Source organism: Urocitellus parryii, chromosome 10 (assembly GCF_045843805.1).
Source record: "Urocitellus parryii isolate mUroPar1 chromosome 10, mUroPar1.hap1, whole genome shotgun sequence".
Taxonomy (NCBI): domain Eukaryota; kingdom Metazoa; phylum Chordata; class Mammalia; order Rodentia; family Sciuridae; genus Urocitellus; species Urocitellus parryii.
The window spans coordinates 91464528-91481115 of record NC_135540.1 but is presented as its reverse complement, the minus strand read 5'-3'; the positions used below and the strand labels follow the sequence as shown (position 1 = coordinate 91481115).

Sequence of the window (16588 nt, the reverse complement as noted above, 5' to 3'; positions counted from 1 at the left end):
ACACTACAGAGTCATGGTACCCAAAATAGCATGGTACTGGCATAAAAACAAACAGCATAGACCAACAGAACAGAATAGAAGACACAAAGACAAACTCATACAGATACAGTCATGTGATCCTTGACAAAGCTGGCAAAAATACATATTGGAGAAAAAAAAAAAGCTTATTTAACAATTGGTCTGGGAGAACTGAATATCCACATATAGAAGAATGATACTAGATCCCTCTCTCTCACCATGTACAAAGGAGAACTCACAATGTATTGAAGATCTAAATATAAGAGTAAAAGCTTTAAAACTGTTTGGGAAAAACATTTCAACCTAAAGATTTCTCTATGGCTTAGGAAATAAGAGCAAGAGTCAATAAATGGGATGGCATCAAATTAAAAAGCCTCTGCACAATAAGAGAAACAATGAACAGAGTGAAGAGAAAACTGACAGAATAGTAGAACATCTTTACCAGCTATTTCTTCAACAGACCATTAGCAACCAGAATATGCAAAGAATTAAAAAAAACAAAAAAAAAAAACAAACAAACAAAAAAAACTCAATCAATAAATTGGTGGGCAACAATTACATGAAAAACTATTCAACATCTTTGGCCATCAGGGAAATGCAAATCAAAACTACACTGAGATTTCATCAGAATGGCAGTCATCAAGAATACAAATAACAATGAATGCTGATGAGGATGCAGGGAAAATAAATTCTTATGTACTGTTTGTGAGGATATAAATTGGGATAGCTACCACAGAAATCAGTGTGAATGTTCCTCAAAAAGTTTAAAATAAAAACATCATATGATCCAGTTATAATACTCCTTAATTATTCAGAAGAATTAGAATCAGCATACTACAGTGATACACGAATTCTCATATTTATTGCAGCATAATTCACAATAGTCAAATTATGGGATCAGCTTAGGTGTCCATCATCAGATGAACATTTACTATGTTATTTGCTGGAAAACCGGTGGAACTACCAACCATAATTCTGAGTGAAATAAGTCAGATTCAGAGAGAAAAGTATTGTTTTCTGTCATATGTGGAAGCTGGAGTGAAAAGAAAATGGGAAAGAAGGAAGAGGGACTACCATGAATGTAGAAGACAGACCATGCATAGAGAAAGGGGATCCAGGAGAAAGAAGAAGAGAGGGTAGGGGAGGTTTTGGTGAGTAAAATTGATTAAATTACATTCTTATGTATATACAAATATGCCACAATGAAACATACCATTCTGTATAAATAAAAAGCATCAATGGGATGTATATATGAAAAAAAAATCATGTGATGGACTCAGTTGTGTTTCCCCAAATTCCCTTGTTGAAACCTGACTCTATTTGTAGAAGTGGTCTTTAGAGGTGAATAAGGTTAAGTGAATTAAAGAGTATGGTCCTAATCCAATATGACCAGTATCCTTTTGAAAGAGGAAGACACACCAGGACACACAGATGCAACAGAAAATGCCTTGTGCAGACATAAGAAGATAGGTTATCTGCAAGAGGGGAGAAGCCCCAAGAACATGCCACCCTGGCATCCCTTGTGATGTCAGACTCCCAGCCTCCAGAACTGGAAAAAAATACATTTTTTTTTTAAGTCACTGGTCTCTGGTACTTAGTTATAGAAGCCCGAGCAAATTAACACAACTGGGGAGTTAAATTACCTAGTGTTTTTAACACTCTGTGTCATCTTTTGTTTGGAAGTTGGTATTTCCTCATGATTCTCAAAAAAGAGTTGAAGGGCAAGGCTTCAATTGATGGATTCAGATCAAAATAACAAAGTAACATCATTCATTAGAAAAAGGTAAGCAACCAAATGTAAGTAGAATGAATATTACCATCTAAATGAAAGGTTCACTACATTTTTAAACTTTCAAGAAATAAACTTTTTTAGAGTTTTGTATTTAAGTTTTCAACTCTCTGTATTATACTCTCTGAAGTGTAAAGTATCCTAGGAAACTTTTCATTATGACCAACTCTGGTGAAGCAGTTCACAGGACACACTGAAGTTTTCTACCTAATTTATGAGATACATGGAAATGGTAGGTATGCAGGTCCAAGAGGAGAATGGTATAAATTTGAGAGTAATAAGAAGTTATTCTCAAAAATTTATGAAGCAAAATTCAGATAAAGTCAATTTTATAATGAATTTGATTCCATTCCCCAAATAGCTCACATTTCAGTTTATTACTGGCATAATGAAAGATTTTCTTATTATAACAAACACTGCAATTTTTTTTTATTTTTTCCCCCTCCTTAACCAATAAAAAGTCAAATGTCATAGTAAAAAGAAGTTTAATGTCCTGGAAGTATTTATTATCTTATATCTGACCAAAAAAAAAAAAAAAGTCTTCTTCCCTTGAACTAACATTTTGTTTTATAACAATCTATTAAATTTCAAGGTATTTTACAAGACAGTCTAACAATTATAAAGAAGGAGTAACCAGCCAGGGTGGTCACACACACTTTTAATTACTGCAGAGGCAGGGGGATCACAAGTTCAAGGACACCCTCCATAATTTAGCAAGACCCTCAGAAAAAAAATTAAAATGAAATAAAAAGGAAAGGGGATATACCTCAGTAATAAGGTACCCCTAGGTTTAGTCCCAAGAGAAAAAAACAAAAGAAGAAGAAGAAGGAGGAGGAGGAGAAGAAGAAGGAGGAAGAGAAAAGGAATAACCCTGGCAAAAACAAAAGAGAAAAAAGAAGAGAAAAAGAAAAAAAAAATTGTCTTCTTGTCTTCCTTACCTAACTTGTTTAACAAACCAAACTTACAGAGTTTTATGTAGAAATCAGTGATTTGAAAAATGTATTTCTTACATTTTTCTGGGCTTTTCTTTGGCTTCCTAAAGGTCTTTGGATACGAGTATACCATGAGAAGCAGAGTCTCTTACCTAATGCTTCACTGTAAAATTGATTCCAAAATTTAAAGTCATATTGCTGGAGCACAAAGTCAAAGAAGAATATAAACATCATATTTTTCACCCTTTCCAAAAAGGTCATTCTGTCTATTAGTCCTCCCATGGCAGCAGGCACATAGGAAGGTGGAACTGGAAGATGCCCACAGTATTTCTCCACAGTGTTGCCCATGGAGAGCCTTATCGTGTACACAAAAGGGATCCCAAGCAATTCAGCCACCAACTCCCCACAGGGAATCACAGGGTCTATAAACATGACATCATACTTGGTTTCCCGGAGCTTCTCCATGAGGGACTGATTGTAAACTGCTTTCCGACAGAGGTCTTCAAAATATTCAGTTGCTTGAAGAAAGAAGTTTTGAAATAATTTTGCTGATTGCCAGAGTGACAATGATGGCATGATGTTCACAGCCAAATGTAAGAACTCCTCTAGACTTTTCTCTGCATTTTCTCTGTCGTGTGACACAAAGATCACCTCGAAATTCAATCCAGAAGAGTTTTCATAGTCAACCAAGAGATTCCGTGAAGAAGTCAAAACTGTCACTTCATGTCCTCTCTGCAGGAGTTCCTCAAGAATGATCTTTTGGTTGAGCCAATGGCTCATATCACAGGGCCACACTAGGACCTTCCCGCAGAATCCACAGCCGGCCCAGCAGAACTGCAAGAAAATAATTGTCGAAACCCATTTCTCAAACATCATGACCATGTCTCCTCTGCACTATTCTTTAGTGGTGGAGTGCTCACTGGGTTAAGTAAAAACTGTGGTAAGAAACAAGTCAAATATTAACTTCTAAAAGTTGGAAAGGACACATGTGCACAGAACTTTGCCCATCCTATTGCCTGGGTGCAGCACCTATATGACATTTGCTGAATGATAAGAACCTTTTAAACATTTGTGTAGAATTTATTCCAGTATTCTTATAATTCTGTATTAAATATGTTAAAATAGGCAAAAATTTGATACTTCAGATTAATAATTCAAAGTATAATAGAAGAATGCATTTAAGGAAGTTCAGTAAATAGTATGGTGATCTTATGGAAACTGATAAGTGATAATATGGGGAAATATAAAGATACAGGTCTTGCCTTAAAATTGGTGACATTCTAGTATGTAAAAGACATATTATATAATGAAAGGAGGTAAATACTAATTATCAAAAAACTATTATACTGTTTTAGAACTCCAGAGAAAGATGCCTCACTTTTATGTGAAAGGAATCAGAAAACCTTCTGAAACTGGAACAGGCATAGGATCTGTGCCTAGAAGCAAAATGGGCAGAAGATACTTACTCAAGAGGAAAGGAAGAATTCAAGATAAAGAATGATAATGCAGAAATTGTGGTCACTTTAGTCTAGTATGTATGGAGTGCAGGGTGACATAGAAAAAGTGTGGAAAAGAAATTTTTAAGAGTCTTTGGTGAGATTTAATGCTATTCTCTGGTTTCAGTTTTTAACTTTAATCTTGGTTTTTGGATGGAAAGTTTAGAATGAGAGTTCTTAGGACTGATGAGAAGTGAGAGGGGATCAACATTTATGTGAAAAGGAAAGGAAAGGCTCATTTTTATAGTTGAGGAACAGAGAACAATGACTCAAAAAGACATGAAATACAAAGGTAGGAATGGCTAGGGCAAAAATTTTTGACCTGCCACGTATGAGTTAGTGATTAGACATGTCAGTGGATATACATATATTTGACATAAATACTTGAATCTCAAGAGAGAGGTGAAAATTAGAAATACAGGTTTTTATATCCAGTTAGCCATCCATATTTTAATGTAACTTCAATTTCTCCCTTTTTCATAATATCATACATTTAACAATGTTTAGCACTTGATATTGTCAGTTTTATACAATGACAGGACACAAAGAGACCAGCACAATATAGTTCCAATTAAATATGAGTTCACATTTTATTTCAGCAATTGAGTCACTTTTAACAACACTAACTCTACAAACATAAGAGAGGTGAATCTTAGAAGGTAAGAGAGAAAAATCCTTGGAGGAAGTTGTTCAGCTGAAAGAAGGCAATGATGAAATAATGCTTTAGTTAAGTCCTTAAGAATGGGTTGAAAGTATAATTTTGAAGAAAAAATACTGATGTAAGTGCATTCTATGAAGCATGATACTAATTGTATCAAGTGTTAAATTCAGTTATAATATTTGGTGAAAGAGGCAAACTATTGAAATTTCAATATCTTAAGTTTTGTTATTTTGCTAAAGTGAAGACCCAGAATAGATTTATTTATAAGATATAATAGTAAAGCTAGCACCAAAGATTAGGGAATTTTATTGCATTATATGACTAGAATTTGTAGAATTTCCGGTGGTAGCTGAAAAAACACATTCCAGGAAAAAAAAAAAAAACTCAGAAATATCGCCAAAGACATGGGTCATAAAAGTACTCTAAGAAAATAGAGGTAACATTATAATCTGAGAAGGTAAGAGTCCTTTTTGTAAAAGATAATAGAGATACAATTAGAAGGGGGAAAATAAATTTATCTACACACTATGACAAAGTTCTTATTGTACTATTAAATACTTTAAGCAAAGTCAAAGAAGAAATAGTATATAACATACAAATATTACATTCAATTTTACATATTATTTGAGAAATATCTCTAAATTATTTTATTATCTGAGAAAACTTAAGATCTAGCTCTGGTTAATCTAAAAGAAATTTAAAGGAATGCAAATATTTTCTCTTATAGCAAACTGAAACATTTAAAAGATTGGATAAAATATAGAATTGATCTTATAAAATTTATTTTGATTTGACAAGATTAAAATCAGCAGACTCTCAAAAATGAGTAAAAACAGGAATTCTGAAGCACAAGCTTTTACCAGAACTTCAGCTATTCTTGCAAAGGGTATACAGGGTGCTTCAGGGGTGAGAAAGTGTGAAACCCTAAAGGCTTGTGCAAGCTCCCTACTCTACACATACAGTCACTAATGCTGGACTCCCAAGATACACTCTCACTTTTACAGGTGAATTCCAGTACACACAGGTTTATAGCAAGGAAAATTACCTGTTTTGAGTTGGCATTGTGTGGAACAACAATATCCTCCCTGTGGTTTGTTAACACAAGCCACCCTGAGATGGATTTTCATTCAATTAAAATACAAGCAAGAAAAGAAATGGTTCTGACATAACTTTCCTAGGTATACATATGAATACACCATAGTGAATCTCTACATCATGTACTATGACAATACTGGGATCCTAATTAGAATAAGATGTACTCCATGATTGTATAAATAAGTCAAATTATATTCTGCTGTCATGTATAACTAAAAAGAAGGGGGGGAGAGAGAGAGAGAGAGAGAGAGAGAGAGAGAGAGAGAGAGAGAGAGAGAGAGAGAGAGAGAATATGATGTGGCTGAGCATGGTGATGCACATCTGTAACCCCAGGAGGTTGAGACAGGAGGATTTTAAGTTCAAAACCAACCTCAGCAATTTAGTGAAACCTTGTCTGAAAAAAAAATTAAAATAACTCGGATGTGACACACTCCTGGGTTCAATGAAAAAAAAAAAAAAGAGGAAGAGGAAGAAGCAGAAGCAGCAGTGGCAGCAACAACTTATCCTAACTTCAAAGATTTATCACAGATAAAATTGCAGATTAAATGAGTAAGTACTATTTACTATGAAATAATTCTTAATATCTTAGGGTCAGCAAAAGCAAGAGACAGGTATAACACTCCTGCTTCAGCTTTCTGAGTAGCTAGGATTACAGGTGTGTGCCACTGTGCCTGGCTCAGCATTGTTTTTTAAAGCTAAACATCCATATTGTCTCTAACTTAACCATTCAACTAAAGAATAACCATTACAGATTGGTAATTAATTACATAGAAAATAATTATAGTACAGGGAAACAAGCTATTAATGTAAAACTTGGAAAGAATTCAGATGCCATTGAAAGAAGAAATAAATGAGTCATGTGGTACTTGACAGAGTGCACATCATATACCAGTGAAACTCCATGAACTAGTAGCACATCTAAACAAATATATGAATCTTTATAACACTGTTCTGATAACATTATATATTTTTTAAAAATTACAGATGCAAAATTTAATGTAGTAGTAATAAGTGGATTTGAATAATGGAAAACAGGTATGTGGAAAGTATAAATTGTATGTAAATCAAAATAAAATTCCCATACAGTGTTGGGTGATAAGTGACCAGATGTGTATGCTGACATTAAAATTAATATAAGAGGGTGGGGCACAGTGGCGCCCACCTGAACTCCAGTGACTCAGGAGGCTGAGGCAGGAGGATCAAGAGTTCAAAGCTAGCCTCAGCAAAAGGGCAGTGCTAAACAACTCAGTGAGATTCTGTCTCTAAATAAATACAAAATAGGACTGGAATGTGACTACCTGGTGGAGTTCCCCTGAGTTCAATCTTCTTGTAGTGTTTGGCCAGTATTGGTAATATACTTTAAATCAAATATACTTTAAACACAATGAATAACCAGTTTTGCAATAGTTCATAAAATTGAGTAAATGATTATAACCAAAGAATATGGCATTATTTAAAATCTGGAAACTATGAAGCAATAAAGTAATAACAGATAATTCAGAATAGAAAACTATCTGTAAATATCTAAAACAACAATATGTTGTTCTGTGAGGTAAATCACATATTTTAAAATTCTAAGCAATTATATATATAAATGCACTATATATGTGATGTTTTCCAAAGAACATGTCATTACATATAATATTGGATATACACATATAAATGCCAAACATAAATAATTTGTGTGTATATATGTATATGTGTGTACGTGTGTGTATGCACACTTATGTGCATAACATACATACATAATATTTTAATAAGAATTCTGTTGCGGTATCCTTGCACAGCACGATAACTATAGATAATGAAAATGTACTGTATATTTCAAAGAGTTAGAAGAAAGGAGTTTAATAGTTTCACCATAAATGATAGTATTTATGTGTGCAGAGCGTGGGGGGCTGGGGGTACTGGGAAACAGACCCAGGGCCTCTATACCATTGAGCTGCATTCAGAGACCTTTTTACTTTTTATTTTGAGACAGGGTCTCACTAAGTTGCTGAAGCTAGAATCAAAATTGTGATCCTCCTTCAGGCTCCCAAGTTGTTGGAGTTACAGGCATGTGCCCCTCATCCTGCTAAAAAATGATAAATGTTGAGTAGTTTGATATATTTAACTTGATTTAAACATTACACAATGTATACATTTATCAAATCACCCCAGCACACCTAATAAATATGAACAATTTTTATATTTTATACATTGGCTAAAAAGAAATTTAAATTAAAAAATAAAATTAAAAAAGTAGAACATCCATATGTAATATATACAGTATATAACAGATAATATATAATATTATCTTAGGTATATGATATTTATTTTAGAATCAAAACAATGTAAGAATGATAAATACAACACTATGGATAGTTCAGTAAAACAAAACTTATTTCACGATCACAAAGGAATTTTCTGTGTAAAATACTATTCCCTTGATCTTGAATATATGAGTAAAATAAAAAATTTTTAAAAAACACCATTGAAGTTATTTTACTTAAACAGTTCTTAGATTTAAATGTGACTTTAAATGTTTCAATGAGCATTTATCAACAGTTGCCACTGTAGGTATTTTTTTCTCTTAAAATTGTTGACAATTTTCTCTAGTATTCCATTTTGCAAAAATATAACATTCTTTTCTATTCTAAAAAGGAAAATCAGTTTTACCCGTCTCAATTTTAAATTAATTTTTACTTTTTATTAATTTGTTTTTAAAAAGCAGATAGCTCAGGCTTGAGTTAACCATAAAACTACTGAGCCACTTGGCGATTGTAGTGAGATCAGTTACGTGGACTTTGGATGTAAATATACTTCCATTCACATACTCTGCAAAATGGTTTGTCATTTTAACAAATGATTGTTAATGAGAGAGTTACATCATTTCTCTCAACTTTTATTTTAGCATCCACAAAAATGGAATTAATGATACTATTTTGTTAACATATTATGAAAAGTAGTAACAATGATCCATATATATTCTGGCATTGATACTGAAAAATAGAGACCAGATTCCAAAACAAAAGAATTAAAAATGCTATTTTGAAAATCTACATGATTATAAGATCTACAAAAACCAATAGAGAAGAAAAATATAATGTTGTACCATTAAACTGAAATATGTAAATCAAAATATCTCAGCAGCTTGCAATTAGTCATGGAAGGATTTATACTGCTATTTGGAAAATGCTGCTTTTTTTTTTCTTTTAGCACAGAGGACCAATTGTTACATATTTATAGGACACCATTGGATACAGAAATGTAGAAAATACAGTGATTATATAAAGATGAAAACAAAGCAGAGTTCTAGGATTGCTATATGGAACAATCAGGACTAGAAGTCATCAAGGAGTGTTCTTGCATCACAAACTAACCAAATTCTTACTGTCTTAAAACAATTTTCTGTTTAGCTCATGATTCTGATTTAGGCAAGATGGAGCACTTCTAAGCTGGCCTTGCTCATCTCCGTGAGTGAGATTGTCCTAGGGGTCATCCCTGGCAAGTTTTACTGGTGGCTAGCTCCTCCCTTTGTGGCCTCATATCATAGACCTATGTGCTTCTGACCATCCAGAAGATAGATTTAATCACAAACCCAAGGTTTCCAGAACAATAAAAGTAGAACAATATTTTTAAAAAGGCTACTTATATTACATTCACTAAAGTTGCACTACCTTAACATAAAATAGAATTACAATCATATTGTAAGCAAGTGACTCAGTGAATCAAATATCAAAATAGACAATTCCCCCATAGGTAATTGTTGGTAAAGATAAATAGTGCCAAAATTTAACTTAATGAATGACAAAGAGGACAAAAATAAGCATTCCTGTTCAAGTTCAGATTAATTAGGCCATCTTACCTAGAATACACGTTATGCAATACAGTTTTTTAAAAAAGAATTTTCTGTATCTTTATCGCTTTCAAAATGTAGTTTCTATATTTTTCACATAAACTAAAATTCAACAATATTATTATAAAGAAAAGATTCAGTGGTTATAAATTCCTAAGTATATATAATGAATATAATCATTCTTTTCATTTGTAGAACTATTTTCTAATTTAGCTTCCATTTTTTAGCTCATTTTCTAAAAGACAGAAAAGGTGATAAATATGTCTAGTGGTTAATTTTCAAGATGCAAACAGAATAAACAAAATTCTAGTCTCTGAAAATGTAAAAACAGCATGCAATAAATTTAAAGATGTTAAGTCAATGTGACTTAAAGGACAAGATAGCTACTTTAGTAATAAAATACAAAAGATGATTTGATATCATAACAAAAGTAAAAACTAGTCTTCACAAAAGTTATGTCTTATTCTATTTTCTATTGCTATTACAAAATACCTGAGGCCAAGTAATATTTACAGAAAATGTATTTACTTAGCTTACAGTTTGGGAGACTAAAGCCCAAGATCAAGTCTAATGCCCAAAGATTCTGACGATGGCCTTTTGGCTACATCACCAAATAGAGGATGGAATCATGGAAGAGTCACATGAAAAAAGGAAAGATCAATCACAGGGCAAGGCAGAGAGCAAGAGGGGCACAGGGACTAGATTTGTTCTTATTATATTGACTTGCTCTCACAGAAACTAATCTGGTTCCTCCAGAACTATATTCCATAATGCGATGTCCCCAGTCACTCGAGAACCTTCCACTAGTGGAAGAACTTTTCACTAGTCCCCATTTCTTAAGTGATCTATCAACTCAACACTGCCACACTGGAACTATTTTTCCAGCACATGAAATTTTGGAGGACATACTCAAGTCCTATCCAAACCACAGCAATAAAAGACCAAATTTATAGCACTAATGGTGTTACTATTAATTTTCGTCTCTGAGATAAAGTCATTTTTCGAAATTTTTATGTTGGAAGGTTATCTACAAATAATACAGGAAACAGAAATATCCTTAATTCTCTTTACGTGCATGTAGCTATTTTGATAGGTTTAAGACAGTCTCTGTACAATTTCAGCCTTTTTTTCATAGAACAGTGGTTACATTATAAGCAATGATAGTTTTGTTGCAAGGATATGTTTGCCTTTTTTTTCATAGAGAATACATTTGAAAAACAATGAGAAATGTTTATACTATAGAAATAAAGAATATACACTAGATTTTGCTTTGTATTATGATGTTTACTTTCTCTTTTGTTAAGACATCTAGTAGAAAGAAGCCCCTTTTACTGAATGTCAAACAGTATATTACAGTACTAAAAATTTAGTCCTTTGGTCAAGGTAAAGGTAATTTTATAAAGGTAATTATTTTTAAAAAGATAATTTTGGTAATTTTATTGATATGTATCAATAAAAAATAAGAAAAAAAAGGAAACTGGAAAAAAGGCCTAATATGTAAGAGCAGTACCTGCAAAAATAACTGAGTAAAAAAATTGATCAGATATTCTTGGAGGATCACAAACTAAAAATATTTTAAATATTTTATCTTAGTATACTGCCAGGAAGAACTGGCAAAGTGGGACCTTCCAGTTGCCTTATCTTTTTAACCATTTCACTTTGGTATCCAGGACTCAGCCTTTCTATAGCTTAGCCAAACTCATCCTCAAATACTATCCAAGTGGGCTGGGGATGTGGCTCAAGCGGTAGTGCGCTCGCCTGGCATGCGTGCGGCCTGGGTTCGATCCTCAGCACCACATACAAACAAATGTTGTGTCCGCCGAAAACTAAAAAATAAATATTAAAATTCTCTCTCTCTCTTAAAAAAAAGATACTTCCAAGTGAAATCTATCTATGTACTGTACAAAGACCTCTCAGAAGTTGATCTCTAAAGAGATCAGACAGTGCAATTTGAAGGTTTCACACCAGACACTTGGACTGAGGCAGATTTATTAATAGATTTGCAAGGAAAATTTAGATTCTTCCCTGGGTCTGCAAAGGTCTACTAGGTCATTAAAAGCAGGATAACAAGCTTGATCTATCTGACTCCATTTTGCCTGTCTTCTTTGCTCAGCATCACCTTGGATCCCAGGAGCAACAGTTCAGATCAAATACATATTACGATGAGGTGAAACCACCCCCAAGTAACAGTAACTTTCCTATTATTGACAAGGTCCCAGTTGACCAATCCTGAGATAATGGTCAACCTTACCAGTTTGGCCAAGACTGCTGCTTAATTATGCATATTTCTGGCTCACCTTGTCTAAATAATAATTACCTTGGAAGCTCCTGTCAGTGCCTTGGAAGACAGGGCTAAGAACATGTGTACCCTCATCTTCCTGGTGAAGCTACACTGATTACAACTCCTTTCCTGTTTTTCACCATTACTTTTTTCACTTGGTTTTTGACAAAAGCGGCTGGACCTGATTTGTTGGCATCCCCAAAATTGGGCCTCTCCCCTAGGACTTGGGTAACAGATTTACTTCTCCATATGAGTAGCAATGATTTTTACATTCCCTAATATTCCTTCTTCATTAGCTGTTTGAAGAATATTTGAAAACAGAGATTAATTTTATCACTTCATCCATAAGATTTAAGATCTCCTAATACAGAAAAGAGGCTTCTGGATCAGTGTGGTTAGTTCTGTTCTTGCTACTTATCTCTCATCTTTAAGACATTTGCAATTATTATTTAGCATAGTTAAACATATCATTTTCCGTGTCTGTTTTTCACACACAAAACTGAAAAACAACCATTGTAAGGAAAACTCCACAGAAATTTGACAAGTTAAATCTCCTGTGTTCAAACACAATAATATAAAATATAAGGTATCTGCACTCTTTCAGTATCAGTGTCTACTTACAGGATGTTGCTAATACTTCAACAATGAAATTTCGAAATAAGACAAAGTAGATTTTACTAGTTCTTCTTGGCAGTATACTAAAATAAAGTATTTAAGACAGTTATTGTTATTCAAATATTTTTGTAAGATGAGGAACTTAAGAGATTTATGTAAATAAGATATTTAATTTCTTAAAAGGTAGGATTTCTGAAATTAGATTATTATCCTTGTAAACATGAGAAGCTGGGAATTTTTTCTTTTACAAAGGCTTTTTCACAGATTATATAATTTGTCTACGCTTCCTTTGAGAAAAAAAAATATTTATTGCATACTAGAGGCCATTTACATTTTGAAGGTATTTACTGACAATTTTCTATGTCTAGAGCCCCATGGTAGTGTAATTAACAATTTGTTATTTAAAAGCCCCTGAGTCGTTTGGTAAAAAAAAAAAAAAAAAAAATATTCAATATAAGCATAATTCATTATAATTGATTGGCACTGAATTCCACATATATCATATTTAACTTCTTAAATAATACAGTAAAATTATTATCCCCATTTTGCTAAGGAGAAAGCACTTAAACTAGAAGTTAAGTAATTTGCTCATTAGACAGTAAGCAAGAGTAGCCAGAACCCAGAACCTCGGGGGCTTTCCCAGACCCTTCACCATCTTGATTTTGTAATCTTCTTATAAAGAAAGTGTTTTGTTATCTTAGTACCCCAATAGTCAGTATGTGATATACCATAGGCAGTGATAAGTATTACAGAATACATTCCAGATAGCTTGAGAAATAATCAGGAGAATAACATCTTAATTTAAATCAAAATGTGTTTTTGTGGTATATAAAATTTAAAAGTCTCCCAAAATATAGTTGAAGAATATAAAATATATAATTTTACTTACAAAATTCTAATTGCTATACCTCCAAAATCATAAGCAAATTTTAATTACTTTAAACACATTTTATTTTATATATGTGATATGTACAATATCTTCTCTCTAGACTAATTCTATGGAAAACTTAAAAATTTTAAGTGATGATGATTGAAGAATATTCCAGAACTCCGTTTTACTTTTTTTTTTTTTACTATATAGCATGTATACATATCTGACATCCTTTACATTTTATGTATTTATTTTATACTGTCTCCTCACGTTACAATGTAAGCTCTATAGAGGTAGAGACTTTATCTACTTTGCTCATTGTTGTGTTTCTAATACCTAGAAAACTGACAGATAATATATTGGGGTTAAATAAATATTTTTTTTTCAAAAAAATTCCACAAAAGAAAGAGGGAAGAGAAAATGAGAAAGCAATGGAGGGAGGTAGGGAGTGAGAGCAAAAGGCGCAGAAAAGGATATGATTGTGTACATTATATTAATAAGAAAGTACAACTGGTAGCTTAAACTGTTAATCTCTGCTACTAATTAATATTCCTGGGTAATACTGACAGATATGGAGTAAAAATCATTTAGAATAAAATAAATTTTAAAAAAATTAAGGAAAGAAATCTCATGAGAGAAAGAAAAGTGTTATAAAAAAACACCCATAACTATTTCAACAATTGACATTATTTTATTTGATTCTTATAAGGAATCTATGAAGTAAGGAAACCTGAGGCTTGCTAAAGGATACAGAAAGATTATTTTGAGAGCTCACTAGCCCACATAAACCAGTAACCCTAATGATGGATACTGAGAGGCAGAGTAGAATATTAAGTCAGGTTCTTTAATATCTAATTTTAAGTTTTTTTTTTGAGTTTTTTTCTACAAAGTAAAGACTGAAGACTAAAGAAGAGAAAGTAAATTATTTATTACCTCAAAATATTTTCCAGACCACTTTGGGGCAATGTCATAGTTTTTGCTAGTAAGTGTACTTATATATTTGAAGTTTTATTAATACACTGTGAAACTGTTATCTTAAAACACACAACATTATTTCCATTAAGAGATATCAGCAATTAGGCACAGTGGCACATGCCTGTAACCCTAGCTATTCAGAGGCCAAAGCAGGAGGACTATAAGGTCAAGGCCAGTCCTGGCAATTTAGGAAGAACCTGTCTAAAAATAAAAAATAAAAATTTGAAGGGGTGAGGATGTAGCTCAGTGTAGTGCCCTGGGTTTAATCCCCAGTATCCAAGGGTGGGGAGTTTGAGAGGGGGGGGGAGGGAGAGAGAGAGAGAGAGAGAGAGAGAGAGAGAGAGAGAGAGAGAGAGAGAGAGAATATCATACAACTTAATATCACCATCTCATTTTATTTTTGGAATTTATCCAAAGACAATAGGGAATTTTTTAGAGATATAATAAGCCCAATTACTTCTGCTTATGCATCCAAGGATGGAAAATTTTTGCTGTGTGGACAATAAAAATGAAAGCTATCTGGAGTCATTAATGAGAGATAAATTTAGAGACTTACCTAGTACTTTGCTGTAGTATGAATTCCATTCTCCCCAGTAGGATTGAAATATATAGTCTTGCAGAGAATACGATAATGTATTTTTAACCCTTTCACCAAAGGTCATCTGGTCAGTGAGCTCTGACAAGGCTGCAGGAACATAGGACACTGGTGCAGGGATTTTCCCACAGTTTCTCTCCACTGTTGAGGCTGGAGAAAACCTTAATGTGTACATAAATGGGATTCCTAATTTGAGAGCAACAAGGTCACCACAGATTGTAACTGGGTCTGCTACCAACACATCAAAACCACTGTTCTGAAGTCTTGCCATTAATGCAGGGTTGTTTAATACACCATCACAGATTTGTATATTAATTTGGAAAAAAGTATCTAGGAGTTTTCCTAGTTCCTTGTAGAAAGTCCACATTGTGAAAGGAGTTGGTCTGTGGTTTATCCACAGCATTATCATATGTTCAATTATGGAGTCTAGATTTCTCGTCTTGTAAGAAACAGGTATCTCTTCAAACTTCACAGGAAAATCAGGACTGGAGTTGATGAGCAGAGTTTCTGATGAAGCCAGTATGGTGACACTGTGATTTCTTTGAATCAACTCTTCTATTATAATCTTAATATTTAACCAATGGCTACAATCTGTAGGCCAAATTAGCACGTTCCCACTTAGAACTATTTCAGTCAAAGTAAGATTTAAAATCAGCAGCTGGACAAACTTCTTAGACATGGTGATATTCACTAGGGAAATCATTCTATTGCAGATCTTTTAAGATGAAAAGAAACCTTCCATATATTTAGGTAGATTTTTTTTCAAATAAAACAATGGTTAATGTGATGAATATACTCATTCACAGGTCAATTGATCTATAGGTCAAAAGGAAAACAATATAATTCAAATTCTTATATGTATAATATGATTGTTCCAATAATAAAAGTGAAATCTACTCCTATTTTGAGAAAAAGAATCAAGGAGGAGATAAGCCTAGTATCTGTGTACTCTGAGATAATAACTATTATTAGTAAAATGTATCTTTAATATAGATTTTCCAAATTTAGATTTAAAAAGATTTCAGAATCTTTTATTATATAAGCCATTGTGACAAAAATGTTGGTTGTCTACATTATAAGGCATCTTTACATGTATTATCTTATTTAGTTTTTTTTTTCACAATCTTGTATGGCAGAAATTATTTGCTTCATTTTGTGGGTAACAAAGTCAAAGGTTGAGTTCCATATCTGAAAGTGGATGACAAAGTAGTACAACTGGAGCTATAATCTAGCATTTTATTTTATTAATTGCTGAACCAACATTATTGTCACTTCCCATAGTTCATATTTTTGGAGAAAAATAAAAATAATATCCTTCACTTAAAGGATGTTTGCTCAAACATTTCAAGATATTTTAGATTGACTCCATGATGGAGTAAATTTCTAAACATTTGATAGAAAACAGTTTTCTGCTCTAAAAGA

The 16588-nt window shown here is 32.9% G+C and overlaps 1 protein-coding gene across 5 annotated transcripts in view; it reads right to left on the bottom strand.

The window, feature by feature from the left end:
• LOC113176220 (UDP-glucuronosyltransferase 2A1) overlaps positions 1-16588 on the bottom strand; it is a 43639-nt gene that overhangs the window by 15198 nt on the left and 11853 nt on the right. For 2 of the 5 annotated variants that reach the window (XM_077803176.1, XM_026380646.2), the window contains exon 2: positions 15128-15757. The exons of 2 other annotated variants lie outside the window; for them this stretch is intronic. In XM_077803176.1, the coding sequence (XP_077659302.1) occupies positions 15128-15757 (630 nt within the window). Of the gene's footprint in view, positions 1-2891; positions 3621-15127; positions 15758-16588 lie in introns of those variants that run through there. One more of the 5 variants, XM_026380648.2, reaches the window with a different exon arrangement.